General features: G+C 59.5%; 4 protein-coding genes across 7 annotated transcripts in view; 1 reads left to right on the top strand and 3 right to left on the bottom strand.

Annotated features, from left to right (window-relative positions):
* Positions 1 to 2,374, top strand: part of RAC3 (Rac family small GTPase 3) — a 2,952-nt gene extending 578 nt beyond the window's left edge. The window contains exons 2-6 of the mRNA XM_049638115.1: positions 277 to 553; positions 757 to 874; positions 1,004 to 1,066; positions 1,478 to 1,637; positions 1,879 to 2,374. Of these exons, the coding sequence (XP_049494072.1) occupies positions 277 to 553; positions 757 to 874; positions 1,004 to 1,066; positions 1,478 to 1,637; positions 1,879 to 2,009 (749 nt within the window). The 3' untranslated portion in view covers positions 2,010 to 2,374. The remainder of the gene's footprint in view (positions 1 to 276; positions 554 to 756; positions 875 to 1,003; positions 1,067 to 1,477; positions 1,638 to 1,878) is intronic.
* Positions 2,375 to 3,104: 730 nt separating this feature from the next.
* Positions 3,105 to 5,791, bottom strand: DCXR (dicarbonyl and L-xylulose reductase). 4 transcript variants are annotated; one of them, XM_049635445.1, is made up of 9 exons: positions 5,687 to 5,791; positions 5,514 to 5,611; positions 5,173 to 5,391; positions 4,905 to 5,059; positions 4,769 to 4,811; positions 4,595 to 4,694; positions 4,442 to 4,506; positions 4,234 to 4,351; positions 3,105 to 4,107 (listed from the first exon to the last, which is right to left on the bottom strand). In XM_049635445.1, exons 1-9 carry the CDS (start codon positions 5,736 to 5,738, stop codon positions 4,004 to 4,006), a joined length of 954 nt encoding a protein of 317 aa, XP_049491402.1. In that variant the 5' UTR covers positions 5,739 to 5,791; the 3' UTR covers positions 3,105 to 4,003. The 4 variants fall into 4 exon arrangements, with proteins under 4 accessions (XP_049491402.1, XP_049491403.1, XP_049491404.1 ...); XM_049635446.1 differs by having other exon boundaries at positions 4,905 to 4,939; XM_049635447.1 differs by lacking the exon at positions 5,173 to 5,391 and having other exon boundaries at positions 5,687 to 5,790.
* Positions 5,792 to 11,291: 5,500 nt separating this feature from the next.
* On the bottom strand, positions 11,292 to 13,322 carry LOC125926227 (carbonyl reductase [NADPH] 2-like). The gene is made up of 8 exons (XM_049635444.1): positions 13,177 to 13,322; positions 12,603 to 12,700; positions 12,345 to 12,499; positions 12,209 to 12,251; positions 12,022 to 12,121; positions 11,841 to 11,905; positions 11,495 to 11,612; positions 11,292 to 11,405 (listed from the first exon to the last, which is right to left on the bottom strand). Exons 1-8 carry the CDS (start codon positions 13,298 to 13,300, stop codon positions 11,302 to 11,304), a joined length of 807 nt encoding a protein of 268 aa, XP_049491401.1. The 5' UTR covers positions 13,301 to 13,322; the 3' UTR covers positions 11,292 to 11,301.
* Positions 13,323 to 24,216: 10,894 nt separating this feature from the next.
* Positions 24,217 to 27,889, bottom strand: RFNG (RFNG O-fucosylpeptide 3-beta-N-acetylglucosaminyltransferase). Its single transcript, XM_049635443.1, has 9 exons — positions 27,765 to 27,889; positions 27,283 to 27,331; positions 26,650 to 26,752; positions 26,361 to 26,514; positions 26,023 to 26,111; positions 25,765 to 25,930; positions 25,439 to 25,585; positions 25,196 to 25,281; positions 24,217 to 25,114 (listed from the first exon to the last, which is right to left on the bottom strand). The coding sequence occupies exons 3-9, from the start codon at positions 26,688 to 26,690 to the stop codon at positions 25,033 to 25,035; spliced, it is 765 nt and encodes a 254-aa protein (XP_049491400.1). The 5' UTR covers positions 26,691 to 26,752; positions 27,283 to 27,331; positions 27,765 to 27,889; the 3' UTR covers positions 24,217 to 25,032.
* Between the last annotated feature and the right edge of the window lie 6 nt (positions 27,890 to 27,895).

Below are 27,895 nucleotides of genomic sequence, written 5' to 3'. Positions count from 1 at the left end.
AGGGCAGCATCAGGTGGGCCCGGGCCGGAGGCCCGCGGCCCGGCGGCGGGCGGCCCTCACGCCCCGACGCCCCTCCCGCGCGCGCCCCGGGGTCGGGCCGGAGCGGGAGGGCGCGCTGGGGCGAGGTCCCCGCTGGCCGCCGGGCCGCGGGCCTCCGGCCCGGGCCCACCTGATGCTGCCCTGCCGCCGCCCGGCCGCCGGGTGGGTGGGGCCGGGCCTCCCACCTGGGCTGCGCCCTCCGCCGGGCCCACCCGCCCGGGTGCCGGAATCTCTGAGACGGCTCGCCCCACCCCCACCCCCAGCCCCAGCCCTGCCCTGGGGAGGCCGGCCCGCGCTGGTCCTCCTCCAGCTCCGGGCAGCTGCGGATCTGCCGGGCCGGGACCCCTGTGTTCGCCTCTGGCTGCACGGGAGGGGCTGCCCTTGCTGGGCGGAGGGCTGAAGCCTGGCCAGGGAGCAACGTGGGCTCGCCCTCTGTCCACAGCGCCGTGGGGAAGACCTGCTTGCTGATCAGCTACACGACCAACGCCTTCCCGGGAGAGTACATCCCCACCGTGTGAGCGCTCCGGGCGGGCGGGTCTGGAGCTGGCCCGCCAGGGCCTCGGGCGCGGTCTCGGTGTCGTGGACCCCCCCCCCCCAACCCCGGGCTTCGAGGTCAGGCGCGGGAGGCCCCGGTCTGGGCTGCTCGGGTGGGGCCCGGGCGCTGCCACACCTCGCGTTCTGTGTGGGCCTGGACCGACCTTCCCCTCTGCCTGGCAGTTTCGACAACTACTCTGCGAACGTGATGGTGGACGGGAAGCCGGTCAACCTGGGGTTGTGGGACACCGCCGGGCAGGAGGACTACGACCGGCTGAGGCCACTGTCCTATCCCCAAACTGTAGGTGACGACAGGGCCGCCCCGGGAGCTGGGTGGCTTGGGTGGGGTCCTCGTCGGGATATGTGGGGGGGTTGCCATTTGGAGGTCCTTGACCACTCCCACCAGGGCCCCCTCACCTTTTCTCCCAAGGACGTCTTTCTGATCTGCTTCTCTCTCGTGAGCCCGGCGTCCTTTGAGAATGTTCGAGCCAAGGTAGGGCAGTGTCGCAGGGAGGGCTTGTCTGCGGGAGAGGGGTTGTTCAGAGGATTTGCCCTGGCAGGGTGGGGGCTCTTGCCTGAAGACCTTAGGCAGCTTGTCCTTCGGAGGCAGGCGAGGTCTTGGCACGGGGTCTGAAGGTGACCCGGGACAGTGACGAGGGGCTGCGGTGAGGTAGGGGTGGGGGGTGAAGCTCTCAGAGAAGGGAGGGCCGCTAGGCCCTTGAAACTTCCCGGTAGGCATTTTGTCCTGGGTCACTTTTCCACTAATCCCAGTGACGGCTCCAGGAAGGGCTGAGGGTAGATCCAGGGACCAAGAGGAAGGGACTCTTGGGAGCCACGGCCTGCTGCGGGCATGGCTGGGGGAGAAGCCCTCAAGGGGTAGGGGTCAGAGCCTCCATCCCCGCAGTGGTACCCCGAGGTGCGACACCACTGCCCCCACACGCCCATCCTCCTGGTGGGCACCAAGCTGGACCTCCGTGACGACAAGGACACCATTGAGCGGCTGCGGGATAAGAAGCTGGCGCCCATCACCTACCCCCAGGGCCTGGCCATGGCCCGGGAGATCGGTGAGTGGGCCCTGCAGGGCCTTGGGATGCCGGCGGGAAAGGGACAGGAGGCCTGCTCTGGAGGGCACTGTGCTGCCCCCTGTGGGCCCCCACCTGTGCTCACCCCTTACTTGCACACACCCCCCCCCCCCCCCGCCCCGCTGCCGCCTCCCTTGCTGTCCTCCCCCTCGCTGAGTCCCATCCTCAGCGTCCTCTACTCTCGCTGTCCCCTCATCACTGTCCCCTCCCTCGCTGCCCTCAGGCTCTGTCAAGTACCTGGAGTGCTCAGCCCTCACTCAGCGGGGCCTGAAGACCGTGTTTGACGAGGCCATCCGGGCTGTGCTCTGCCCACCCCCTGTGAAAAAGCCCGGGAAGAAGTGCACGGTCTTCTAGAGCCAGCTTCTGGAGGAGCGACCCCGCCCGGGCCCGTGCTTGCTGTCGTGTCGAGATGTTTGGTGTCCCTGAGTCTGCTGTGGGGGAGTGGTGTGGGTGGGGAGGGGGAAGAAGCATGGGGACAGGGCTGGGGCCGTGGAGTCCTGTCTGCTCTGTCTTGTCCTTCTGGGGTACAGCTCCAGCTTTACCTGGCCCCCACGGGAGGCTGGAAGGGAGCAGGGTCTCCCTCGGGCTGCAGGGGCAGGTCCAGGGCAGCCCCAGGATGGGCTTCCTGGTGGGGGAGGTTGGGGGGATGGGTCCGGTTCATGCGCCCCAGGATGGGGCAGCCCTTTCTTCTTTTATACAATAAACATTCTCCACCACCATCTCCCGCCTGTCTGGCTACTTGCCTTTCTGCCCTGGGGTGCCTGGCCCCTCACTTCCCCCATCGAGAGTACAGAGGGGTGAGCTTGACCCCACACCCTGGGCAAGAGGAGAGAACGACCTTGCTCAGCTGTGTCAGTCCCCAAAGGATGTGACCCAGATCAGAATGGGAGCAAGGACATGTAGCCCCTTTGGGGTGAGGAAAGCCCCCCTCGTGCTGACTTCAGGCCTCGGGGAGGGGCACGCGCTGGGGAGGCGGGCTTCGGTGCAGCAGCTCTCAGGTGTGGGGAGGGGACAGCCTGCGGTCAGGGCCCATGGAGTCCCTGGCAGGGCTCCGCAGCGCCCCGCACCCACCAGGGCTGGGCCACACTGAGCTAAGTATTCAAGAAGAGAAGTGGTCAGGAGAGGCGGCCAGTCTAGACAAAGCGTGGTGGTCGAGTGTGGTTCCTCTGGAGTGGCAAGGGGCTCTGGAGCGGCAAGGGGGCCGTGTGTCAGTGCCAGAGTCAGAAATGGTGGGAGGGAAGGTGAAGGTCAGCCGGGGAGCGCCGCGGGGGACCACAGTGCAGGAGCTCGGACTTCACCCGAGGCCGCAGGGTGCCAGTCCAGGCAGGTGCTTATGACACCAGGCCTCCCCATGGTGTGCACAACAGGCTCCCGCCGGCTCAGAAGAGCCAACTGTGAGAGTTTTCAGGAGTTTCGCTAGCCAGTTGCTAAACCGCCTTTATTAATAATTATATACACTTACAATGAGTCATATCAGAAAATGAGCAAATACTCCAAACACCCGTTTTTGTACACAATGCTATCGTCTAGGTGTGTGGGGTTACTTGTGCCCGTGGCATCTGTGTGGTGCGGATGCCACATGAAGGTGGGACACTGCACATCCGTCCCCACACATCTGCGCCCAGCCCCGCCCTCAGTAACATCAGATTGGGGGGGGGTGTCCCTACCCTGTGGAGACCGGCCAAGTTCGAGCAGGGCCTGGCGGACCGAATCGTTCAGGCCTAAGGCAGGAAGACACGCGGGTGACACATGGGCCAGCTCTCACGTGGGGAGTCCTTTGTGAGCCACAAAAGTGGGACGATGTCCTTCCAGTATTTGAAAACTGTCACCTGATCTGGCAAAGAGGTCGATCAGGTCGCTGACAAATTAGCGAAGTTCCAACATCCGTCTTCCTTGTTCCACTTCTGACTCGTTCATTAATGCCGATAAGCATCAACCGGTGTCTCCGTGCGGTTACACCCATGGAGCTGGTTGTCAGAACGCCGCTGCTTCCAGCCCACAAGCCTCCGGACGGAGCCAAAGGCCATCCTTGGTCAAATTCACCGCCGCGCTTAGGAGCTGGCCTCCTGGATGGCCTCGCCTCCCAGGCCCTGCCAGGAACTTGGCCAGGTCTGAAAAATCTCAGGCGCGGGAGCCAGGCTGCCACCTGGCCTGGGCTGTGAGTTGAACGGGTGCCTGCCTACCTGGGACTCATTCCCACCCCCCAGCACTGGGTCCTGCACCTCCCGACCCCTTGCCAGCGGCCTAGCAGTCAGTGTGCAAACCAGGCAGAAGAATCATGTTTATTGGAGAGATGGGGACAGGGGTGGGCTCAGCACGAAGCAGGGGTTACGTTAGGCAGAGGAGACTCAGGTGGCCAGGAAGCCTCCGTCCACCGGCACGGTGGAACCTGTGGTCATGCTGCTCCGGTCACTCAGAAGGAAAAGGATGACGTCCACCACATTCTCCACCTCTGTGGGCAGGGTGGAAGTCAGGGCACAGGTGGAGGGGGCTGCCCTCATCCTTCCCTCTCACTTCTCACCTAGGCGGGTATGGGGGCTACTGGTGCACCCCCCGGCTGGGCTCCTGCCTGACTCACCAGCAAACCTGCCAAGTGGGATTCGATCCAGCATGGCCTTGGCCTTCTGGGGGTCGCTCCAGTTGGCCTGGGCCATGGGGGTCATCACCACTGTGGGGTTCACCGCATTCACGCGGATCTGCACCGGGACAGACAGGAGGTCAGCAAGGCAGGCTAGGCGCCCAGGGCATGAGGGCTGGGTGTTGGGAGGCGTCCCAGGGGGGCTCACCTTGTGTGGCCCAAGCTCCAGAGCCATCACCCTGGTCAGCATGTCCATGGCACCCTTGGTAGAACCTGTGAGGAGTGGCGTGCCTGGAGCCCGACGGCTGCAGGCTTGGGGGTCGGTGGGGTTCGGGCGGGAGCACGTCTGGGGCTTACTCACAGTAGATGCTGTGGTTGGTTATTGCGCGCTGTGAGGCCTGGCTGGAGATATTCACGATGGCCCCCGGGGCCCCCCTAGCTATCAGGCCCCTCGCCACGATCTGGAATTGCAGAGGGAGCGTGAGGCAGAACTCGTCACCCACTAGTTCCCACCCCAGCCCTGAAGGCGGCTCACCTGAGACACCTGGATGACAGCCCGCAGGTTCACATCGAAGGATCTGGAGGCAGATGGAGAGACCCCGGTCAGGGACTGGGGCTGCTGCTGCAGGGGACAGCCCTGTCCCCGGGGGCGTCTACCCTGGTCAGCTCACGTGTCACACGCCTCCTTGGTGACCTCCAGGAAGGGCTGCAGCAGCGCCACGGCGGCGTTGTTCACCAGCAGGTCCACGGGGCCCACACTGCCCAGTGCCCGCTCCGTGGCGTCCCAGTCACCCAGGTCCACACACACGGGCTCCACCCCAGGACACTGTGCGTAGCGGGGGGAGGGACAGCTACCAGCGGCTCCCCGCCCCAAAAGGGGCGCTGCCTCACCGATCTTTCAGCCTGACAGGGGGCGGGGCTAGAGGTCCCAGAGGATACCTTCTTGGGGTTCAGAACGCAGGCTGCTGAGGGAGGTGGTAGAGGACCTAACGCGGTCCCTGGGCATCTCCGGGCTTGGTGACCTGGAGGCTGGCCCCGCCTCCGGCCGGTCCACTTCCTGCGTCCCAAGGCCCCGGGCCGGCAAAGCAGCCATTTCTGCCTCCTTCCAAGCCCAGGGGGCGTTGCCGTTCCACCGGAGGCCGCGCGCCCTGGGAGGGGCTGCTCAGGGTCCTGGGTCAGCCCCTGCGCCCCGCGCCTGCGCGTCCCGGCCCACTCGCCACCCCCACCCCCGCCCCGCCCGCTTTCCCCCGCCCCCGGGGCCGGGACAGAGCTGCGCCTACCTCGACGACCAGGCTGTCCAGGTCGGCCCGGGTCCGGCTCAAGGCCACCACCTGCACCCCCGCCGCGTGCAGCGCCTTGACAGTGCCGCGCCCGATGCCTGCGGGGAGCGCGGCTCAGTGCGTGCGTCTCCCGCCGCGGCCGCCCGCCGCCCCAGGCCGCCCCGCAGGCCCACCTTTGCCCGCCCCGGTGACGAGCGCACGGCGGCCCGCGAGCCCCAGGTCCATGACTGGCGTTCAGTGTCTGAGTGTGGCGGCCGTCGGAGGGCGCGGGGCGGGACGGCGGAGAGGCGGGGCGCGGAGGGGCCAATCACAGGCTGGTGTCCGGGTCAGGGGCGGGGACATGGAAATAGCACCGCCCAGGCGGGCGCCGCAGGCGCAAGGGAGTGGGGGCGGCGGGTCACCTGAGCCTGAAAGCTGTTTAGCGGCTTCCGAAAGCAGAGCCCCGGAGAGCACCGGTTCCCTGCCAAGATTGTTCCAGAAAAGGTGTGCTGGTTAATACCAGAAAGAACGTGTAGCTACACGTGAAATGCAGAACTCAGCGCCAACATATCTTGCTTTGTTTCTGGGAAGAAAAGTTTGGCAAAAGGGATCGCATGACCCGCACCCCCACCCTACCCCATGGTTGACGCAGGTTCTCTCATAGTGCCCAAAGGGAAAGAGTTTGGACAACTAAATCAGCCTGAAGAAGCCAATGCCAACAAAGCCCCACCTTAACTTGGTGAGGTAGAGTCCCCTCCCTAAGGAAGGAAAAAAACAAAAACAAAAACCTCAAGGTAACCTGGCTGTGCACATACATGACAACATCCCTCAGGACCTTGTAACATGAGATCACTTAATCAGACTGCATGTTTGTGTGTTACCACATATGGGGGACAAAGAAGTAGAAAACACATTTGAAAAACTATGCCACGTGGTGCTTGGGGCTCAGTTCTTTGGGTACGAACCCAACTGAGCTGTGCTGGCAGGAATAAAGTTGCTTCCTGGGAAGTAAAACCTCAGTGTCGCGACTCTGTGAGAGTCCTGCTACATTACTTGGGGACTCGTCCGGGATTCAGAGACAGTGCGTTTCCACCTCCTTTGCTGCTGGGATACAAACCTCCGGGCGCCGGGGGACCACTTGACCCGCAGGAGGCTACCCCTCCCGGCTGGGGGTGAGGACCCCGTGTGCGCCAGCGGAGCCCGTGAGGCCCAGGGACCAGCTCAGGGAGCGCCCATCAGACTAGTATGAACCCAGGTTCGTTTTGGCAGACCTGCCCCTAAGAGGCAGAAGGGGAGCCTGGTCACCCCCCAGGGCTGCCTTAGTAGTTCCGCGAGGGGACTGGGCACAAAGCCGCAACTCCAGGGCGCTCAGCGGCGGGTTGGAGTCACCGTGTGACCGTGTGTGGGGACTGGTCTCTCATTCATTTCCTGGGTCAATGACTATGATAATTAGAGCCAACTGTCTCTGGTTAGCTTACCTCAGAATGGGAGCTTTAAGGAATACTCCCAAGGGGCCAAAACTCCCTTTGTTTCAGGGAAATTCCCTGTCTTCTCCGGACTGACAGGCACTGCCTTATTGCACTAGTGAAAAACAAAACAAAACAAAAGAAACCTGGGGTCTGCTCCTCTGTCTGAGCCGACAAGACTTAAAACTGGGAATTCTCTTTCTCTGCCTTCTGCTGGCACCTCGCCTCTTCTGCCTTCCCCTCCCCCCCACTCCTGTTTCTGCACCACTTGGGGGCGGCCTGCAGAACGGGCTCCCCAATGCCTCAGGCACATAACCATCCCACCCCAGAGGTCCTAGAGTGGAGACCACACACTTCAGATTTCCCCACCAGGACTCTAAGTAGCAATTAATCACGGGAAACAAATTGTCTTCGGTGGACCCAAGTAAAACGTATTCAGTGTTTAAGTTAATTTAAGTTTGTTGGTTTGATAGAGACTATGTTTATCAACATTAAAAAAAAAAACAAAACAACTTTTACTCTACCTAGATTTGCAAATAAGCTCATGTGATCTCTGTTCCAATTTAACAAAAGGGTGACTTAAAGTAATGGTTAACTTTGTCTCATAGTTTTCGTGAGTAATTGTTAAGATAGTTTCAAAGTCTTTGGTAACTTAAAACTGTAATGATGTCCTTGGAACCACAGTAGAGGGGACGGCCATCTTGCCAGTGTAATCCAACAAAAAGCCCCTAGTAGGGTGCCAGAACGAACTGGAGGTCAACCAATCACCGAGCGACAGCACGACCTGACATGAAAAAGGCCCACCCGGACCTAAACCCAGAGGAGCTGCAGCTTAAAAACCCCACCCCACCACACCTGGGTGCGGCTTCCCTGGCTCCTCTCTCTCTCTCCTTGAGTCACGGAACCTCGCCCGAGACCTTAGTTCCCAAATAAAGCCTTTGCTAAAATTTTTTAGCCTCTGACTCCTACCTTTACCCTGCCTTACGCCTGACCCTAACAAAAACGTTAAAGTTTTTGCTTGCATGATAAATTGGGTTTTAATTCATTGGCTATCTAACGAGACAAGAGGCTAAAGCACTAATTACTAATTTTTTTTTTAACATTTTATTTGTTTTTGAGACAGGGAGAGACAGAGCATGAACAGGGGAGGGTCAGAGAGAGGGAGACACAGAATCTGAAACAGGCTCCAGGCTCTGAGCGGTCAGCACAGAGCCCGACGCGGGGCTCGAACTCACGGACCATGAGATCATGACCTGAGCCGAAGTCGGACGCTTAACCGACTGAGCCACCCAGGCGCCGCTAAAGCACTAATTACTAGATGTAGGTTTGCGCTTTTGACTTGTTGCAGAAAAACTAAAGATAGTTGGATCTGTTAAAAAACATGCTTTGTGCTTAATTGATTCGTAAGTTTGACATCTAAGAAATTCTGATGTAACAGTTCATAATTGATTACTACTTAGTTTTCACTGGAGACTAAGGTTTCTAAGAGTTAAAATTCTGCTAAATGTAGTTGAGACTGATGGAAATAAGGAAAGTAACTCTACATGTAGAAAACTAGACATATAAATAAATATAAGGTATGGAAATACATTTTTTGTTAAAGGTAAACAAAAAAAAAGTAATTTTGTCCTAAATAAGACTGGTTGTTTGGGGGAAAAAATGGCTCAGGTCAAAATCTAAAAGCAAAGGACAGTTATAAAAAGGTTTATGAAGAAAAATCTTTAAAAAATTGTACATATGGTCAGGAGGTCTAAGGTCAAATCTTTAAACTACGCTAAATTAGCCACTATCTTACAGACACAAAATAAAACCCCGGTGGCCTTCCTGGAAAGGTTAAGGGAGGCTCTCATTAAATATACACTGTGGGCCACTTGACCGACCCTTGGGTAGATTCTAACTGCTGTACCCCTACACCATCCCTTGTAAGCTTGAAGAAGCCAGAACGGTCATCATCCCTGTTCCCTCACAGCAGACACAGGCCCTGTTCCAGGGGAGGAATGAATAGGGAAAGGGTGAACATGAGGCAGAGAGAGACAAGGGACCTCAGGGAGGCAGACTACAGCTGCAGGTGGGAAGCTGAAGAAGCAGATGGGGTTCTCTCCTTGTGAAATCCCTTATGGGCACCCTCCCCCCCATTATCAAGGGCATAAGGGGGGGATCTAAATGAGACAGGCAATCTAACCCTAAGACAACAGATGTGAGCCCTTGCGTCTACCCTAACCACCTTATACCACTGGGTCAGGGAGCGATTACCTGTGAGTCTGACCACAGAGGCTCACCCTTTTAAACCAGGAGATGCTGTATGGGTGAAGGAGCAGAGTGTCCAATCCCTAAAACCCCTCTGGAGAGGACTGTTCATTGTCATTTTGTGCACCCCTACACAGGAAAGTAGCTGAAGCGGGTCCCTGGGTTCACTACGACAGAGTGAAGCCGGCATCTCGAAACTGGGAGTGCCTTCCTGATTCATCAACGCCGTGCAAGCTGACCACAGGAAGAAGCAATCTGCAACTCCAGAGGCTCCGGCCCCGGGAGACTGCAGCCCTGCTTTAGTCACTTGGAAGCCGACTGACCTACGCACGGCAGACGCTTGAGGAACCGCCGGTCCGATGAAACAAGACTGTCCTTATTTTCTATATGTTTCCGCCTTGTTTTTCACTGTTACTATGATTCTTGGTCTACTTTTCACCATAGGATTGGCTGAGGCCGCCCCGGGCCGGCTAGGAATGGGGGGAGAGGTTTCTGTTAGCACTCACTAGCCAAGCAGCAAACCGAAATGCTCAGTGCTATCTATCAAAATCGCTGGGCCTTAGATTGCCTGCTTGCTTCTGAGGAAGAAGTTTGTGAAAAGTTTAGCCTCAGCAACTGCTGCCTATAGATAATGAGGGAAAAGTCATAGAAAAGATCACAGATCAAATCAAAAGGATTACTCATGTCCCTGTCCAGACCTGGAGTGGTTAAAACCCCGGAGAGTTATTTGGAAACTAACTTTCAGGGGATTCAAAACTCTCATAAAAATTATCCTCCTAATTCTGGGAGGTCGCTTAATCCTACGGTGCTTAGCTCCCTTGGTTGTACGGTCTGCTTCCAGTCCCACTGAGGCCATGATTTAAAAAAAAAAAGAGGACAGCCATACATGAAATGATGCTATAGAAATATGAGCCTTTAAACCAAGATGGTGCTCTTTAACCCAAAATAGAGGGGTCCAAGCATCAAAGAGGGGAATGTGGTAGGGTTCCCTCCCTAAGGAAAACAAACAAAAAAACCCTCAAGGTAACCTGGCTATGAGCATACATGACAACATTGCTCACGACCCTATAACAGGAGACCACTTAATCAGACTGCATGTTTGTGTGTGTTACCATATATGGGAGACAAAGAAGTAGAAAATACATTAAAAACACACACACACACACACACACACACACCACGTGGCATTCGGGGCTCAATTCTTTGGGTACGAACCCAACTGAGCAATGCGGCACAAATAAAGTTGCTTCCTGGAAAGAAAAGCCTGGGTGCGGTGTCACCACTCTCTGTGTGAGAATCTTGCTACACTGGAAGGGAGAGGAACCCCTATCATCCAGGCCCGTTAGCAGACCACCAGCACTGTAAAAAAACTTGCACAGGATGGGATAGGAGGATCGGGGTCATCCGGGGTTCACGGTGGCCGGCAAGAGCAACCAGCATTGCTTCCTGAGCCTTTAGGGTCATTTACAGATAGATGTGACCCGGGGGTACATGGCATCTTCCCCAGATCCCAGACCCTCTAACCTCTCTGACCGGCGGAGCTCGGAGCAGCAGTGCTGGGCTGAAGGGCGGGGCCAGAGCCTCAAGGGGAGGGAACGTGGCTGCCCTCTGCCCAGGGCTGATTGGGGGGCTGGGGGAGGGGGCGGGGCACGGACAAAAGTCTCTGTGTAAGAAATCGCTGCCCTTCAGCTACAAGACAGGGTCGCCGTAGAGTCCGGCTGGCTTTAGGATCTGCGCCCTCATTTCATGGCAAGTGAAATGTGTGCTCCCCCTCCCTGATCCTCCCCTCCCAAACCCCGGCACGCACTGGTTCCAGAGAATGGCCTCCATTTATTTAGGGAAATCCAGCCGGCACAGCGGAGGACACAGTGGGTGGGGGCGACAGGGGTGGGTTTCATGGCAGCACGAGTGTGGATGCGGTGTGTGCCCAGATGCAGAGTCTGGGTGGGAGATGCGCGAGCGAGCGGCTTGGTGGTGAAGGCGTGGTGGGGCGGTGGGCGTGACCGGGGCGTGGCTGGGCGGTGGGCGGCGCGGGGCGTGGGCGGGCGGGGGGCGGGCCTGGTGCCCTGAGCGCCGGCTCCCCGGCGCCGGGCGCTCTAGGAAGCCAGGTACCCGGCGTCCACGAGTATGCCCGAGCCGCTGGTGGAGGCGCTGCGGTCGCTGAGCAGGAAGAGGATGCTGTTGACCACGTCCTCCGTCTCTGCGGGGATCGGCGGGGGACCGGCGGGATCAGCGCGGTGTGTCCCGGCCGCCCTGCTCGCGCCCTCCGCTCCCCGAAGCCCCGCTGACCTGCAAACTTCCGCAGGGGGTGACGCTCCTTCAGTTTCCGGGCGATCTCGGGGTCCGTCAAGACTTTCTGGCCCATGGCCGTCAGCACCACCGTGGGGTTCACGGAGTTTACCCGGATCTAGGGCCAAGGGGCCGAAGACGGCGGCCTCAGCGAGTAGATGAGCCTCTGTGCTCCCCCCACCACCTGCGGAACTTGCTTACTGTGTTCAGTCAGTCGCTGCCCAGAGCCTTGGATGGTCCTCGGGCCTCTCCCATGCCGTCTGCCGCCCCTTACCATTGCCAGCCCCTACCCCTGCTCCCCAGCCCACCTTTGTGTGATCCCCAGGTCCTTCCCTCCCATGCCCACCTTGTACGGCCCCAGCTCTGCGGCCATGGCTCTGGTGAATACACTTATTGCGCCCTTGGTGGAGCCTGTGGAGGGAGGGCAGCACTGAGGACCCCTTAGCCCTCTCTGCACAGACGCTAAGCCCCAGCGCCCAGGATCTCCTCATGGATGGATGGGGTACGGGCTGGGCAGAGGGACTCACTGTAGACAGATAGGTTGGGGAAAGTGACATGGGCCACCATGCTGGAGACATGGACAATGGAGCCAGGCACTCCGCGGTGGATCATTCCCCGGGCCACGATCTAGAAACCAGGAGAGGGGCAGCCTGATCTCACTGTACTCCCGGCCGGGCCTGGTCATCCTTGGGCCTTGCTCCCCCACCGGCTCACCTGGGACACCTGCACCAGTGAGCGCAGGTTCACACTGAAGGTCCTGCAGAGGGCAGACAGTCAGAGCGTCCACGGCCACATCGGCCCCATGTCCTCAGCAACCACTCCCCAGTCCACCTGCTCTCCTACTCCCCACCTGTCGAAGACCTCCTTGGTGACCTCCAGGAAGGGCTGCAGTGGCACCACGGCAGCGTTGTTCACCAGCAGGTCCACGGGGCCCACGTTGCCCAGTGCCCGCTCCGTGGCGTCCCAGTCACCCAGGTCCACACACACGGTCTGTATCCCGGGACACTGTGGAGAGGCAGTGGTCAGTGATCAAGGAGGTGGTCCCAGCAGGCTCATGAGGCACCCGGAGCGTGTGGGGTCAGGCTTGGGCCGTGACCGGGCTGCTCACCTCCTCGGAGAGGCTGACTAGGTCAGCGTCGGTGCGGCTCACGGCTACCACTTTGGCTCCCAGGGCATGCAGGGCCTTCACAGTGTCCCTCCCGATCCCTGCAGGGGGGCACCGGGTGGGCAGATACCCCAGGACATCTGGGTCAAGGCTGAGGACTGAGGCTGCAGCCTCTTCCACTCAGGAAAGAGCAGTGAGGGGGTGCCAGCCAGAGTCAGAGGCTCGGCCGGCCAGGATCTGGCCAAGGGAGGCCCCAGAGAACAGCTCCTTTCCACTGAGCCCAGGGAAGAGACCCTGTCTGGATGTCCCCGTCTGCGTAGCCTGAACCTGAAGGCCACTGTCTCGGGTGGGGCGTCTTGCACTGACCAAGTAGAGGCAGTGTCCTGTCCCAGGGCGGCCTGCCGGGTGGTGGACGTCACCAGGGGCCGGGGTGTGGTAGGGAGGCAGGCACTGGCGGGGAGGGCTGTGACAGGCATGGAGGGACTCACAGACCCCAGCACAGGCCTGTGAGGCTTCAAGTCTGGCCACCTTACTCTCCACCTCGGCCCCTCCCGCACACCCACCTGCTCATATGTACCTTTCCCTGCCCCTGTCACCAGGGCCGGCAGGCCTCTGAAATTCAGTTGCATGGTGCTGACTCTGAGCCTGTGTGCAGCAGGAGAGGAGGGCAAGGAGGTTTTAAAGGCCTGTGGCGGGGCCATTGGGGTGCTGTGAAGGAAGGGGGGGGGCTGGAGGCACAGGGCAGGGGCGGGGCATTACTGCAGTCTCTACTTCCTTGTTTACAGGAATCTTCTGCCCTCCCCAGCACAGCCCAAAGGTGCTGGTCAAAAGCTGCACCACGAGGTTTGGAAAAGGGAATAAAGCGGCTCGTGGGTGGCTCAGTCGAAGTGTCTGACTCTTGAGACCCGCTCAGGTTGCGATCGTGCATCAGATTCCATGCTGAGCTTGGAGCCTGTGTGGGATTTTCTCCTCCTCCCTCTGCCCTTCTCCCCGACTTGCACTTTCTCTCCAAATAAATAAATATTAAAAAAAAAAAAAAAAAACAGGAAAGAAAAATAGGGGCACCTGGATGGCTCAGTCACTTAAGCGTCGACTTCGGCTCAGGTCATGATCTCGCAGTTCATGAGTTCGAGCCCCGTGTCGGGCTCTGTGCTGACACCTCGGAGCCCGGAGCCTGCTTCCGATCCTGTGTCTCCCTCTCTCTGCCCTTCCCCCACTCACGCTCTGTCTGTCTCTCTCTCTCTCAAAAATAAAAATAAAGATTAAAAAAATTAACAACAACAGCAACAAAAACAGAAAAAAAATTAACCGTGGAGAAGGAACGTGGCCCTTCTTGGATGGTGGGGACGGATGGGCTGGAGCTGGCCCCTGGAAGCCTCGAGCAGGCGCCCCTGGATTATAGCCCAGGCATACTGGGTTTGAGGCCGTTCTCCCGCCCTGCTGACCCCGACTCCACCACGGCCCTAGTCTGTGGCCTCTAGAGTCTTCCTCACTGGCCCCTGGCCGGCCTAGGACACCCGCCCCCTGGCTTCCAAGCCCAGAGCCCAATCCTATCCACAGGTGTGGCCTCCCTACCGGCCTCATTCCCTCTCAGGTGTGGCTCGGGGAGGGGGTGGTTCTCCCTCCCGGCCGTCCTGTTTTGGCTCCCTCCCCCCACTCTGAAACTTCATCTTGGCACAAATCGGTGGACCCCTCCGGGCACCAGAGGCCTCACCGGGCTTCTCCTCTGTGCCACTGCTACCTGTGGGTTCTGATCGCGATTCCACTTCTGGCAGCAAGCCCCAGGCCTGTCCTGAGCACCTTCTGGTCCCCGGTCCCGGGCCTCACGGGACCCATGCCGCTGTCCACAGGGTCGGGGGTCAGGGCAGGGCACGTGACGGGTCTACCAGGCCCTCCCGATCCAGAGGTGTGCCCCACCGTCGCCCCCTCACTCAGACCCGGCCAGCGCCCCAGGAAGAGAGGCTCCCGTCCTAAAGCCCATCCTGCCTCTCGGAGACCCCTTTAGTCCCTGCAGACCCAGCTGGGCTTGCCCTCTGGGCGCGTCCTTGGCTGGCGAATCGTCGGCGAGTGAAATGGAGGGACTCCTTGCCCTGACACAGGTAACTCATGCGGTCTGGCTTTCTTCCCAGACACCTGTTGGACATTTGTTCCCAAGAGGGACTCACGGTGCCACCTGTGGGGGTGGGACAAGGAGCCGGTCCCGTGTGCGAGTGAGGCTCCAGAGAGCACGTTAGCCAGGTGCCTGGGAAGCGCCTTTCTGCAGCGCGGGGCTGAGCTCTCATCTGCGGGACCCACCCGCAGGTCTCTGAGATCCCCAGGAGAGAGCACACCTGCTTCTGCCCCTCTCTGAGCTCTGGGGTACGGCTTCCACGTGGCCTGGGGGACAGTCCCCAGCCCCCTGCCCACCCTTTGCCTGATCTGCTCGCAGATCCCTCTGGGGAGTGTTCTCCCAAACACCCACAGCTTCAAATTGTCTCCCTACATCCCTCAACCCACACCCCGAATCAGGACACCCGGCAGCACCTGCCCCACTCCACCCAGGCCACCACGACATTCCAGACACATTCAAGTGCTACGGATCATTTTTATTCTGAAATCATTCAGGATTGCGAGGATAGTACAACCGTTTGCTCTGAACCGTTTTGAGAGTAGTTTGAAAAACTAGCACCCCATCGCCCGCAAGTAGCTTAGTGTCTGTTTCCTTCAAATGGACATTATCCTGCACACACACACACACACACACACACCAGCCAAGGGACTAACACCACATGTCCCCACCATGTGTCCTCAGCTCCCTTTCAGGTCTTAAAAATTGTCCCAGTGACGTTCTTGTCGTAAAGAACGGCTTCATTGAGGTACAGTCGATAGATAATCAGAAATTCAACTGAGCAAATATTGAACATCTGACTTTATTAATCAGTTCGTGGATTAGGCATCATCTCATCCCCAAGCAGAGAGGAACTCCGTTGAGCTGCAGAAAAGGAAGGGTTTTTAAGGAAGAGAGGGAATGGAAAAAAGGAAATTAGTAGCAAAGTGCATTGTTTTAGGCCACGTGGCCCTCCTAAGGGGAACAGAAGGGGTCCCTCAGTACATGTCCTGGTGCTGACCAGGGCATTCCCCGGTTGACTGGCTAACGGGTCCCTGACGTGAGTGACTACATTTGGGGCCTCGCGGTTTCCTTTTTACCAATACTAAACTGCACAGATTTAACGTACAGTGAGAGCAGCTGGGGCCCAGCCCCGCGGGTGGTGGAGAATTCGCGGCCCAGAGAGGTCCGCCCTCACCTCTGCTCCTGGGACGTGACCTCCAGGCCTCTGCAGGGTCCCTCCTGCCAGGCATGTCTTGGCTCGCCTGGGGGCCTTGGCCACGGGGTGGTCTCAGGTGCGACTTGCGCGGGGGGCTTCAGGAGACGTAGTATCAGGCCCGGCCTCTGGGGACGGCTGGGGTCTAAAGGTCGGCCAGCCACACAGGCGGTAAAAACCCTGGACACCGAGGGCTCAGGCAAGCCTCCCTGGCTGGCAGTGTTTTGCGCGCGTTGTCACATGTCAGGACTCTGAGGGGAGGAGACAGTGGGAAGCTGCCCCCCACCCCTGCCCAAGCTCTACCTCGGTCTCTCCCTGTGGTGAGAGGGCCTGGGAGGAGGACTTTGTCTGCATCACGCAGCAGGTGCTGTGAGGTGGGGGGCAGGGGGGAGGGCAGGGAGAGGCCTCGGGTGCCCAGGGGCACCACATGAAAAGCCTGGCTGCAGCTGGACAAAGGTCGTTCCCAGGCCTCTGGGCTTGCTTCTCAGGCTCTGTCTTTGAGGTCCTCGAGAGGGAGGGAGGTTTTAGTTGACTTTGAGGAGAGCACCCTTGAGTAGACCTGCCTGAAACCAGACCTGGCCACTTGAGCTGCAAAGAGGACACTTGAGCGGGGTGGGGTGGAACTGAGTCAGAGCTGGCTCGGATCAGGGACAGGTGGGCTCCCGGTGGGGGGAAGGGACTTCCCACCGAAGGGCCAGCCCCTGCGAGGCCCACTAGAAAAGGCTGGGCTCCAGGCTGTGCTCAGGCAGGGTATGGAGGCCTCCGGGAGGCTTGGGCACCGGACAGGCCTGTAAGGAGGCCACCCGCAGTCCGGATCCCACCCTGCTGTCTGGGCTGGAAGGTTTTTCGTTGGGAGGGCCTGGAAAATTCCATGGCTGGGAGGTGCGGGCGGGCACGGTCTCTACACCTACAGAATGTGGACACAGTGCTTAGAAACCAAGGCTGTCTCCCGAAGGGCATTTCGGTGCCACGGGGGGTGCAGGTGCCCTTGTGCTGGTCGCGCTGAGCAAGTGGCAGCCTCCCGCTGTGGGACCCGGCCCTCCCCCAGAGCCAGAGCCACAGCCCGGTCGTCACCCACGGCTCAGGCCAGAGCCTGCATCTGTTCCAGACCTTTCCTCAGCGCCACTGGCCACCCGCTGCCCACCAGGACCCGCTGGTTCTACTTCAGGAGGAGTTCTTGATCTGCCCGTGCCCCCATTTCCCTCTCCCCGAGGCCGGGTCACCCGCACTCTCCCTGGCTCCCAGCCGCGTCAGCTGGTAGAGGCCCGGGCTCTCTCCCCACTCGCCGCAGCTGCTTCGTCCACCTTCTCAAATGTGGGCCCAGGAAGCCGAGCTGGCACGTCAGCTTCTCTGAGGGTCGTCCCTCTGGGTCCCCGCACCCCCGCTGTGGCTCCCGCCCCCACCGCATCCACTCTGTGACTTGCGACAGGCAGGACCCCAGCACGACAGGGTGCTCCGCCATTATTTCCCTAGCACTACACTGCGGAGCGAAGGAACGATGAGTGAGCGAATGGATGGCACGTTCTAAGACAAGGGACTGCCAGCTTGTGGCTGCAAAGAGCACAGGCTGTGGGTGCCGGCACGGGACGCTTGTGGCCGAGTTGGTAGGGAAGGACAGGCACGGGCACGTACAAGATGACCACAGGAGAGACCTCTGCCTCCACAGCTGGCCCGCATCCGAGACTGGGGGCAGTACTGTGTCACAGTCAATAGGACAGTTATCAGGACAGCACTGTCGACGGTGACCTGTCCTGGACATAGGGCCCCCGAATCCGTAAGTGGAGATTAACAAAACACAAACCACCCAGAGCAGCATCAGGCTGAAGGCAGCACGAGGGGGCTTCCTGGAGGAGGCAAGAGGCAGGCGCAGCTGAGAGAAAGCTGGGAGGGGGAGAAAACCTGTCCAGGTCACTGGACACAGGCCACCACTCCTCCCTCACTGGTCGTGTGTGCACACATGCACCACCACATGTGAATGTGAGCACGTGTGCTCGGGCACTCACATGGGGACACACACGGACACGTGTGTGCGCACACAGGCACACGTGTGGCAGCACTCGCGTGTGCTCACGTCTGGCCAGAGGGACGGAGGTTCATCCGTGACGCCGGGCTGAGCCAGGAGTCAGGCTTAGCCACATCCTGTCACTGTGTTTAGGGTCCACTCTGCCACTCCCCATGGCCGGTCACACAGGCCGGTCTCAGGGGAGGACGGGCCAAGGCACGTTGGCTGCTCTGACCGGCTCTGGGTCAGGTGCCTCCCGGGGACGCTGCTAAGCCAGATTTGCACCTGGGCCAGGAGCTCAGCCTGGTCTTGGAGCCTTTGAATACACCCAGAGGTAAGACTGGGGATGCTCGCCTCACTGGGGCAGAAGCCGAGGGCCGCCTCAACAGCGCATTTTGTTTTCTTCTGGACGCCGAGGGGACAGAAAAGACCTAAGCCCTCCAGGACCCCATCATCTCTGGGCATGAAGGTCTGTGTGGCCGGGAGCCGGCAGGGGTGACGGTCCCACGCCGACCGCACGGGGCACCCAGGTCAGATCTCTCTCTCCCCCTGGGCCTCTGTGCCCCCAGCAGGGAGTGGGATCCAGGGCTCAGGTCACCCCAGGAGCTCAGTTTGAGGGAGGCTTTGCCTCCGGGGGTGTCTGTGGGCTCAGTGCCAGGCCTTTCCTGCCTCAAGCACCCCCCTGTGGAAAGGTGTTCAGGCTCGTGGGCACCATAGAGAAAGGGTTCCTGCAAGGTTTCCTTTGAGGGCCTTGGAGCCGGCACCCTCCGTCAGGCCACGTGGGAGGCACCACTCCAAGTTGGAGCGTGAGCCACGAACCACAGCCCGAGAAGCCAGTCGACGAGCCCACTAGCTTTCCTGTGTGGGCTTGTTCTTATCTTCACCCACCGTGGCCAGTCCTCACCACGTCGCTGGGGCCCGGAGCCTTAGAGGGAGAGTGATGGACACCTGGGGAGGGGCCACGCTCAGCCAGTGGCACTGGCCGAGTCAGCCGGGCGTGGAGGCAACGATCACAGCTGAGGTTCGGGACTTCTCCGGCCTTCCCACCGCTGCCTGCACCTGCCGTCTCCCGAAAGCCCCGACCCCGCTCCTGGGGGTAGAGGGTCTCCCCTCTCCCGGAAGCTGATTCTTTCACAGCCTGGCACCAGGGCTTTGGAAAATAAGAGGGAGACCTTGGGTGTCAGGGTTATTGGGCAGGGGTCCGTTCCCTGGAGGCTTCTGGGTCCTGGGGACACTGCCTGCCTTCAGACTGCTGACAGCTTCTCCGGTGGGAAAAGGCCTGAGGACCTCTGCTCCCCCCACTATGACGGGATGATAGCATAATGTGTAAGGTGCAGATGGGGAGCCCTGGCCGCGGGTCTCCTTTGCCAAGAGACTAAGCTCTTTCCAGTAGGGGAGTGTTCGGGCGGGTTTGCCGGAGGCACAAGGGCTCTCTGCCAGGGTGAGTGTAAGGCAATGCTCCTGGGAAAAGCCATCTTGCCTACTCCCAGGATTAGGACGAGGGATGCCGAGCTCGGGAGGGGCATCAAGTTTCCTGCCAGCAGGCACTGGGTTCTCCATCCTGCGGCCTTGCTCAGTGCATGGAGAGGATGGTCCCTTCCCCCAACATGACGGTGTCCCTAGGGAGTCCGACGACCCCCCCCCCCCTTGGGAGCTGGCCCAGCTTAGGTGAATTTCTGTCTCTTAGGCCCCAGCAGACCCTCCACCAGCTAGTGCTTCCTCAAGAACAGCTATAACTCGCCCCTCGGATCAGAGTAGGATAAGTGAGAAACAGACTGAGATTTACAACACACTGTCCTCTCCATGAGCTAAAAACGTGGGGCCAAACAACCACAGACATTTGCCTCCAGGGGTGATTGATGGATCGATCGATTGGTTTAGAGAGCACGAGTTGGGGAGGGGCAGAGAGAGAGGCAGAGAGAGAATCCCAAGCAGGGTCCGCGCTGTCAGCACAGAGCCCAACACGGGGCTCAAACTCACAAAACCATGAGGTCATGACCTGAGCCGAAACCAAGAGTCGGTTGCTTAACCGACTGAGGCACTCAGGCGCCCCTCCATTGGTGATGTTTTAACAGGTTTCCAGACTACCCTTCCCGCTGTAAATAACTGTGGAGCCTGACGAAATATGCCCAGTAGTTGTTTTCCGGAAGTGGATAATAGGCAGCACAAGACTTCCGTCCCTGGTGGATAGAAACCCCTAAGATTAGACCCACGGATGCTCTGCCTGGGGTAGCACCTCCACCTGAGGGGCAGGGAGCCAGAATCCAAGAAGAACATATGATCCTGCCAAGCAGAGGAAGCAGATCAGGATTTGAGGCAATTGAAGGGGCTGGGATCTTCAGGCCTGGCGTTAGAGAGGAGGAGGCTGCACCCAGAGGTCTGTGGGTGGTCTCTGTCTGGTTCCCTTCTAGACCACGGCCGAGGATAGGGCTGTACATGTGCAGGGTAAGATTACCCAAGAGGGGTTAAAGACAGACAGAGGAGTAGTTGTGGACCAGTGTTGGGGACCTGGGAACTCTGGCCCAGCCAGAGTAGACACGGCTTGTCAACACCTCGTTCACTCCCTGGGCATCCACCTAAGACCTGGAAAGTCTGATCCTTATAAGTCAGGGCCACTAGAGGCAAGCTTACTCTTCTCTCTCTGAAGCCCTAATAAAATGTACAGGGGTGACAGTTCGGAGACCGAATCCCACTAAGTCAGAGGCCCTGGGGAAACACGATAAGTTTTGCACAGATAACCCTAAAAAAGCACAAAACCAAAACTAGACGAGTTTAAAATGATCAGTCAGTAATTAAACTGTCTACCAGAACAAACATCAACACTCTTCAGAGGAAGATAACAGAATCCAGACTTTCTATGGCATATCATCTGCAATGTCCAGTACACGTGAAAATTTTCTAGAAATGAAAAGAAACGGGCACCTGGCTGGCTCTGTGAGAGGGGCATGCAACTCTTGATCTTGGGATTATGAGCTCGAGCCCTACTTTGGGTGTAGACATTATTCAAAGAAATAATTTTTTTTTTAAAGTAAAAGAAATGAAAAGAAACAGGAAAATATTATCCACAGGCAAGGAAAAAGCAGCCAGTTAAAAAAAAGACTGTCTTGATTTACCAAACGAGTTTATTTTTTAAAAACTTTTAAAGTTTATTTATTTTGAGAGAGAGAGAGAGAGAGTGAATGCAAGTGGGGGAGGGGCAGAGGGAAAGCGAGGGAGAGAGAAAACCCCAAGCAGGCTCCATGCTGCCAGTGCAGAACCCGACACAGGGCTCGATCCCATGAACCAGGGGATCATGACCTGAGTTGAAATCAAGAGTCAGATGCTCTACCTACTGAGCCACCCAGGCCCCCCTATCAAACAAGACTTTAAAGCAGGTATTACAAACATGTTCAAAACGTTATGGGGCGCCTGGGTGGCTCAGTTGGTTGAGCGTCCGAGTCTTGATTTCCACTTGGCTCGGGTCATGATCTCCCGACTGTCGGGAGGACTCCCAGCTGCAGACGCACTGGCACGTGCTGGCTGAAAGCCGGAATGTTCCTCTCACAGCCACAAGTGCTCAGTAGGAACGCGACCGGCCTCGGCACGCTCGGCGTCACCGGCAATCGGTACCCACCAGGCCCGCGCTTCTCCACGCTCCCGTGTGACTTCAGGCCAGTGGCACGCGGGCAAAGGAATGTGTGTCCCTTCTGGGCCCCTGGTGGGCACGTCAGGCATCTCATCACTCTTGTCTCTGCCACTGTTCTGGCCGATGCTGGGCCGCTCGGAAACCACAGCTGCTGGGCCCAGGGGTAAGGGGCCGGGTCCTGACTCGCACAACCCCCCGCGTGGTGTGGACAGACACACGGTCAGGGTGCAGTCATTTCTGCCCGGCGCCGAGCCCGTCCTGACCAATACTCCATGACGGCTTCTTGTTTTTTTAAGTAAAAGCAACGAATAATCTAATTCTAGCACTTGTTGTTGAGAAGCCTTGTCCCCATCGGACTGCTCTGGGGACCGTGTTGGAAACCTTACGACGGTGCCCAGGAGCATCCGCGTCTGGGCTTCGCTCCGCACCTCCTGAGGCCGCCTGTCCACCTGCACCAGGGCCACGCTGTCTCGATTCTGTGGCTCCGCCCTGGGTCTTGAAGTCAGGCTGTGTGAGTCCTTCCACTTTGTCCTGTTCCCAGATTGCTCTGTGGATCCCACGTGCTGAGCGTTTCCACATAGACTTTAGATTCAGCCGATTAATGTTTTTGTGTCGTGTTTGTCTGATTTTGGGGCCAGAGTCACGCTGGCCTCACAAAATAAGGGAAAACATCCCCTTCTTCTCTGTTTCCCGGAAGACTTTGTGTAATATTGATGTTACTCCTTCCTTGAATGTTTGGTAGAACTCACCAATGAAACCACCCGATCCTGGATATTTCCTTGTGGGAATGTCTTTGTTAATACATCGCAATTACGTAATACATATGGGCTGTTCCGATTTTGAATCTTATTGGCTCACTTTCTAAATAACGTCTTTATTGAGATATCATTTGTATCAAAAGGTGTATGGTTTGGGGCACCTGGGTGACTCAGCCGGTTGAGCGTCTGACTTCGGCCCGGGTTGTGATCTTGTGGTTTGTGAGTTTGAGCCCTGCCTCGGGCTGGCTGCTGTCGGCACGGAGCCTGCTTTGGGTCCTCTGTCCCCCTCTTTCTGCTCCTCCCTCACACCCTCTCCCTCAAAAATAAATAAGCATTTAAAAAAAGTGTATGGTTTCGAAGCGTGCAACTCAGTGGTGTTTATTATATTCGCAGAGTTGTGTAACCACTACCGCTGTCTAATCCCAGAAGGTTAATCCCCATTATGCACGGTGGGATGGAGTCGCCACAAATACGGAGTTAGCTAATACTGAGCCACTGTTCTTAGAGGAAGTGCACACACGCAGGGGCACATGCATGCACACACAGGCATGTGCCTGCGGGCACACGTTACATAGATGGTAGGTAGCCCTGTAACTCAGAAAAACAACTCCTACTGGTGGATTCTATTTTACAGAAGAGAAAGTGAGGTTCAGAAAACTCGGGTGAACTTGTCACTCGGCCAACAGGTGCCAGAGTGGGGATTCACAGCTGGTGCGCCTGGCCGGAGCCGCTCGCCCGCCTGCCTCTGCACCGAGGCTGTCTCCATCCCGGGGCCTCGCCTGGCTGGACCTCAGCCGGGCACGCGCAAACCTGGCGACTCGGTCATTATTCGCGTCTTCAAATGACCAGGAAAGCAAGCACTGATTTTGGGATTCCAAATGTCATGAAGCGAGCAACCTTTCAAACACAGAATCTGCCAACGCGTGTTCTCATTGTCCCGAGAAGGCCCGCACCCCATCGGCAGCCGCTCCCCGCACACTCCGAAAATTTACAAAATTTTGAACTTTTTCTGATTATACATCTACTGTGTGTCCATTATAACACATACTTTGTGGGGGGCCTGGGGGCCTAGCTCAGGTCATGATCCCCCAGTTCTGCGCTGACATCGAGGAGCCTGCTTGGGGTCCTCTCTCCCTCTCGCTCTCTGCCCCTCCCCCGCTTGCACGATCTCGCTCAGAATCAACAGTGAAAAAAAGAAAGCTGCTGTTTGGTGGTGTCGCTGTCCCCGGGGGGGGCGGTTTTGAGCTCACTGAAATTCGTCAGTCCCACCTCTTGTTCAGACCCTCCCAGTTCTCCAGCCCTGACGGAGTGAAGTCTGGGGCCCCTCCCCGGCAGCCCCAGGTTCTGAAACCCATGACATTTGACCCTGTCCTTAGGGTGCGCTTTCCTCCTGGCCGTGTCCCAACGAATCACAAGCAGATATTACCTACGCACACAGCTGCACACACCTGCGTGGTTCTACACCATGTGCACATGCACACACACAGCCATTCACACTCACGTGCACACACACCCACGTACGGTCACGCACACTCCTTCCTGTGTATGCACATGCTCATCCATATACAGTCACGTACACATGTGCACACCTGGTATACTCGTGTACGCAGCCACGCACACGTGTGCACACCCACATACGCCCACGTACACGACTGCTTACATGTCTGTGTGTCCACAGTGTGCCGAGAAAGCAGGCGGAACAGGCAGGCGTGTGACCTGTTCGTCGTTCCCTGCGGGACCCCTCCCCCAAGCCCTCACCAGATGCTTGGTTCACAGAGTCCCGAGGGCAGCCTCAGGCTTGGCCGGCAGGACTGCCTGGGGTGGAGCCTCCTGGGGGCAGCGGCTGGAGGCCGTGTGGCCCCTCTGGAGCTGAGCCTCAGCCCCGAGGTGCCTTGCTGGTCCCTTAAGCCAACACAAGCCAAACGGAAAGTGAAGATCAAGCCTTTATTCACTTATGGCAACAGCACAGCAAGGGGCCGGAACGGAAGTGCCAGCTCCTGGTTCCACTCTCTGCTCCAGAAAAGGCACAGTCGGGGGTGGCATCTGCTGGGGAGGGGCTGCCGTGCTGCAGACGGACCCCAGACAAGAGGCTCCTGCTTTCTGGACTTGGCCGGGCTTGGGGGGAGGGGAGGGGAGGAAAAGTACTACATGGGGAGTCAGAGTGCAGAAATAAGGCCTCGGCCAAGAGCTCCCCCCCCCCCCCCCCCGAGGAAATGGCCTCCGGATGGAGATGCCCTGGCAAGAAGTAAGCTGTGCCCCAAGCACAAGCACGGCCGGAGTCCTTACTCCAGCCGCCCTGAGACCACGGTGCCCTTGCTGGGCACCGAGCCTGGTGTGCGGAGGGCATTCCCCCAGGGACCTGCAAGAAAAGCCTCCGCGCTGGCCTGTGGTCAGATGAAGGGTCCCGCATGTGACCCTGGCCTGGAACTCCCTCTCCAGCCCGGGGAGGAGGGCAGGACGGAGCCCTGGATGCCGTAGGCCAGCCTCCTCCCAGGCCCCTTCCCGTGGGAGCAAGCCTTCAGGGCTGGGCTGGGGGGAGGGGCAGTGTCTCCCCTTCCCACTTTCCGGGGAAGCCCGCACGTGGCACAGCCTGGACCCCTGGTCACCTGGCCCGCCAGGGGACCTGGGGGAGGCCTGCACGGCGCCCACATGTGGCTGTGGCCCTAGATGTGGCCGTGACCACCTGAGAGAGCCAAGGCCAGGAGGGGTCAGCATAGTTCCTGCTCCATGGGTTAGGAATCGAGGGTCACCGAGAGACGAGGTCACTCTGCTTGTGCACGGGACACCAGTCTGTGTCCGGGTAGAGAAGGCAGTGGACAGACTTAAACCTGGGAAGGGGACAGGGTGGTCAGGTCTGCTGGGGGTGGGGGTGTGGGTGGCGACAGAGCCCCTCCCCACTGCCCACTCACCGAGTGGGATCCTGCTGCAGGCTGAAGCCTCCTGCCACATTCACCACGTTACGTGGGTTCTCAGGACCCCCGTAGCTCAAGGTGACCTGGACGAGGGGAGGGGGCAGGTCACTGTCCCGGGACGAGCCCTTGCCGCCCCAGCAGTCCAGCCAGGAGCGGCGGCCCTGCCCTGGCTTCCCGGTCCCCCCAGGGCGGGCTCACGAACAGCACGGAGGGGTGACTGCACTGAGAGGTGAGGCTCACACAGAAGAGGAGGCTGGCATCCGGCTCAGGAGGGTGGCTGGTGCACGTGCGGGGGCAGCCCTGCTCAAGCCACCTGGCCCTTCCTCCGGCCCGGTCTGCGACGGCACTCGCCGCCTGGGCTGGCGCCTGCTGCCGTGGGCCCGTCCGCTGGGGAGGGCACAGCGGCTGTCCCTTCCAAACGAGCCAGCACACCCAAGGCCCTGGGGCCCAGCAGGCCAAACGCGGGTCTGCAGCAACTTCGCTGCGGTGCTGGGAAACCCTCCAGAGCCCTGGTCGGGGGCAAGGCCCCCGTGGTGAGGGCGCCGGGAGCACCCAGCGGGCCGTACCTGCTGCAGCACGGCGTCAGGCGGCAGCCTCTGCAGGTTCTCCAGGTGGGAGTGGAAGAGTGAGCTAGGCAGCAGGCGAGCACCCAGCAGCCCCTCCACGATGTAGCCCACCGTGCAGTCGTCCGGCAGCCGCACCCGCTCAGCAGTGCTCATGAAGCTGCCCAGGCTGGCAGGGGGCCGGGGGGAGCTGGTCAGGGCCCCCTCGGGCCTCAGCACCAGCACCTCGGGCCTCCCGGCACCCCTGTGCCCTCCACTCACCTGGCCCAGGGGCTCATCTTCAGAGCGAGCCCTCTGCTCAGGCAGAACCCGGCCCCACCGGTAGCGAACCAGAACTTGACTGTGGTCACCTGAGGAGGAGAAGGATACCAGTCGGGGTGTCGTCCTTGAACTGCCCACGCAAGTGGCAAAAGTGCCCCAGGGCACAAGAGAGCTTCTGCACCCCAGTCGCCCGGCGCCCCAGCTCCTCCCACCGCACCTCCTTGCTTGCCCGAGCTCTTGCAGTGACCCCCTGGGGGGGGGTCAGACACTGGCCCCCCAGCCTTTCCCCAGCAGACCTCCCCCCTCTCTCAGCTGTCGCCGTCAGGCCCAGGACTCACAGTTCCGCCTCCCTGGACTCTCTCGGCAGCCTCGATGGGGTGGTCGAGGCTGGGCCGCCCCAGGTAGACATCCTGGCTGGGCGAGAAAGTGGACAGCAGCTGGAGCAGGCCTTCGGGGTTCACGTAGTTGTCGTCATCCACATGGCAGAACCACCTGGGGGCAGTGGGGGAACTCTCACGAGTGAGGGGCTGGCACGGCTGGGGGCCTCCACACCCCTGGCCCGGGTGCGCGGGCCCAGCCTCAGCCCTGGGCTCTCCAAGGGGACACAGGGGCACGGCCACCACATACTTGCGTCCGGACTCGATGAACTTGTCGTACTCCACTGCCATCTTACAGCATAGCGCCTGACGGGTGTGCACGGCTGAGCAGTTGGTGTTGATTATGTGGCCGCCTGGCAGGTTGGAGAAACGGGGAGCCTGAGGGTCAGGGTGAGACCTGCCGCCAGCCCACCCCGCAGAGATCAGGGCGAAACGTGGATGTCCAAGCCGGCCTTGCCATCTTGTCCCGATCAAAGGCCCCAGGCCGGGTCTAACGACAGCCCTGGCCTGGCCTCACTTGCTGACCTTGTGGCTGAGCCCTGAGGCCCAGACAGGTGACGACCACTCGGAATCCCATGAGTGCAAAGCCACTCTGGGGTTGAGAGCCCGTGTGTGACTGCCAGGAAGGGATGGTTCCTTGCTGGAGTGTGGCTCCAGCCTGATGCCCTGGGACGCCTGCCCGTGGGTACATCGTGGCTGGCAGGGTGGGTCCCTGGGTGCTGGGCTGGTGGCAGGCAGGTGTCCTGGCTCTGTTCTCTACCAGCCGAGTGACTTAACTCCCGGACCTCTGCACCCAGCAGGGAGACAGGTGCCACTGGACCAGAGCACACATGTGAGGGGCCCTTGGGCACGCTGGCAGGGCCGGGCTGGGGAGGGCACTCACCTCCCTGGAGCTGTAGCTCAGGGTCATCCCCATCGGTGAAGATGAATGTCTGCGGAGAGACAACCTGTGAGGCCCCAGGTGGACAAGGATGGGGTTGCAGAGATGGCCAGGTTGGGGTTGGGCTGGGGGAGAGGGGAGGGCGATCCGCAGCACCTCCTGGTGCTCCCACTGGATGTTTTTGGGGTCTCACTCCAGTGTCAGCTGGGCGAACCCACCCAGGTCTGGAGCATGGGAAGGGGCAGCAGGGTGTGGGTCCTGGGTCCCCACAGACTCAGAGCGAGGGTCTGGCCCTCCCTCTGGCGACACAGCAGTGGGTAGCGAGTCCTGAGGATGGGGTGTCAAGTCGCGGGCTGGCGGGGGAAGTCCTTGCGGGGACAGGGGTGCCAGGGGTCGCGGGTGGCTGCGGTCCTGGGTTGGGATCCTGGGCGGGGGGATCCCAGGGATGGGGGTCCCGAGGGCGGGGATCCAGGGGCGACGCCCACCTGCTGGCGGGCCCGGGAGATCCAGGTGCGCAGCAGCAGCCCGAGGCGTGGCCCGTGGTTCTTCTGGGTGGTCTTGACCGCGATGAAGACGTCGTCCGGCCGCAAGCGGGGGGCGGTGGCGAGTCGGCCGG

Source organism: Panthera uncia, chromosome E1, assembly GCF_023721935.1.
Source record: "Panthera uncia isolate 11264 chromosome E1, Puncia_PCG_1.0, whole genome shotgun sequence".
NCBI lineage: Eukaryota > Metazoa > Chordata > Mammalia > Carnivora > Felidae > Panthera > Panthera uncia.
This window is presented reverse-complemented; position numbering and strand designations above follow the sequence as displayed.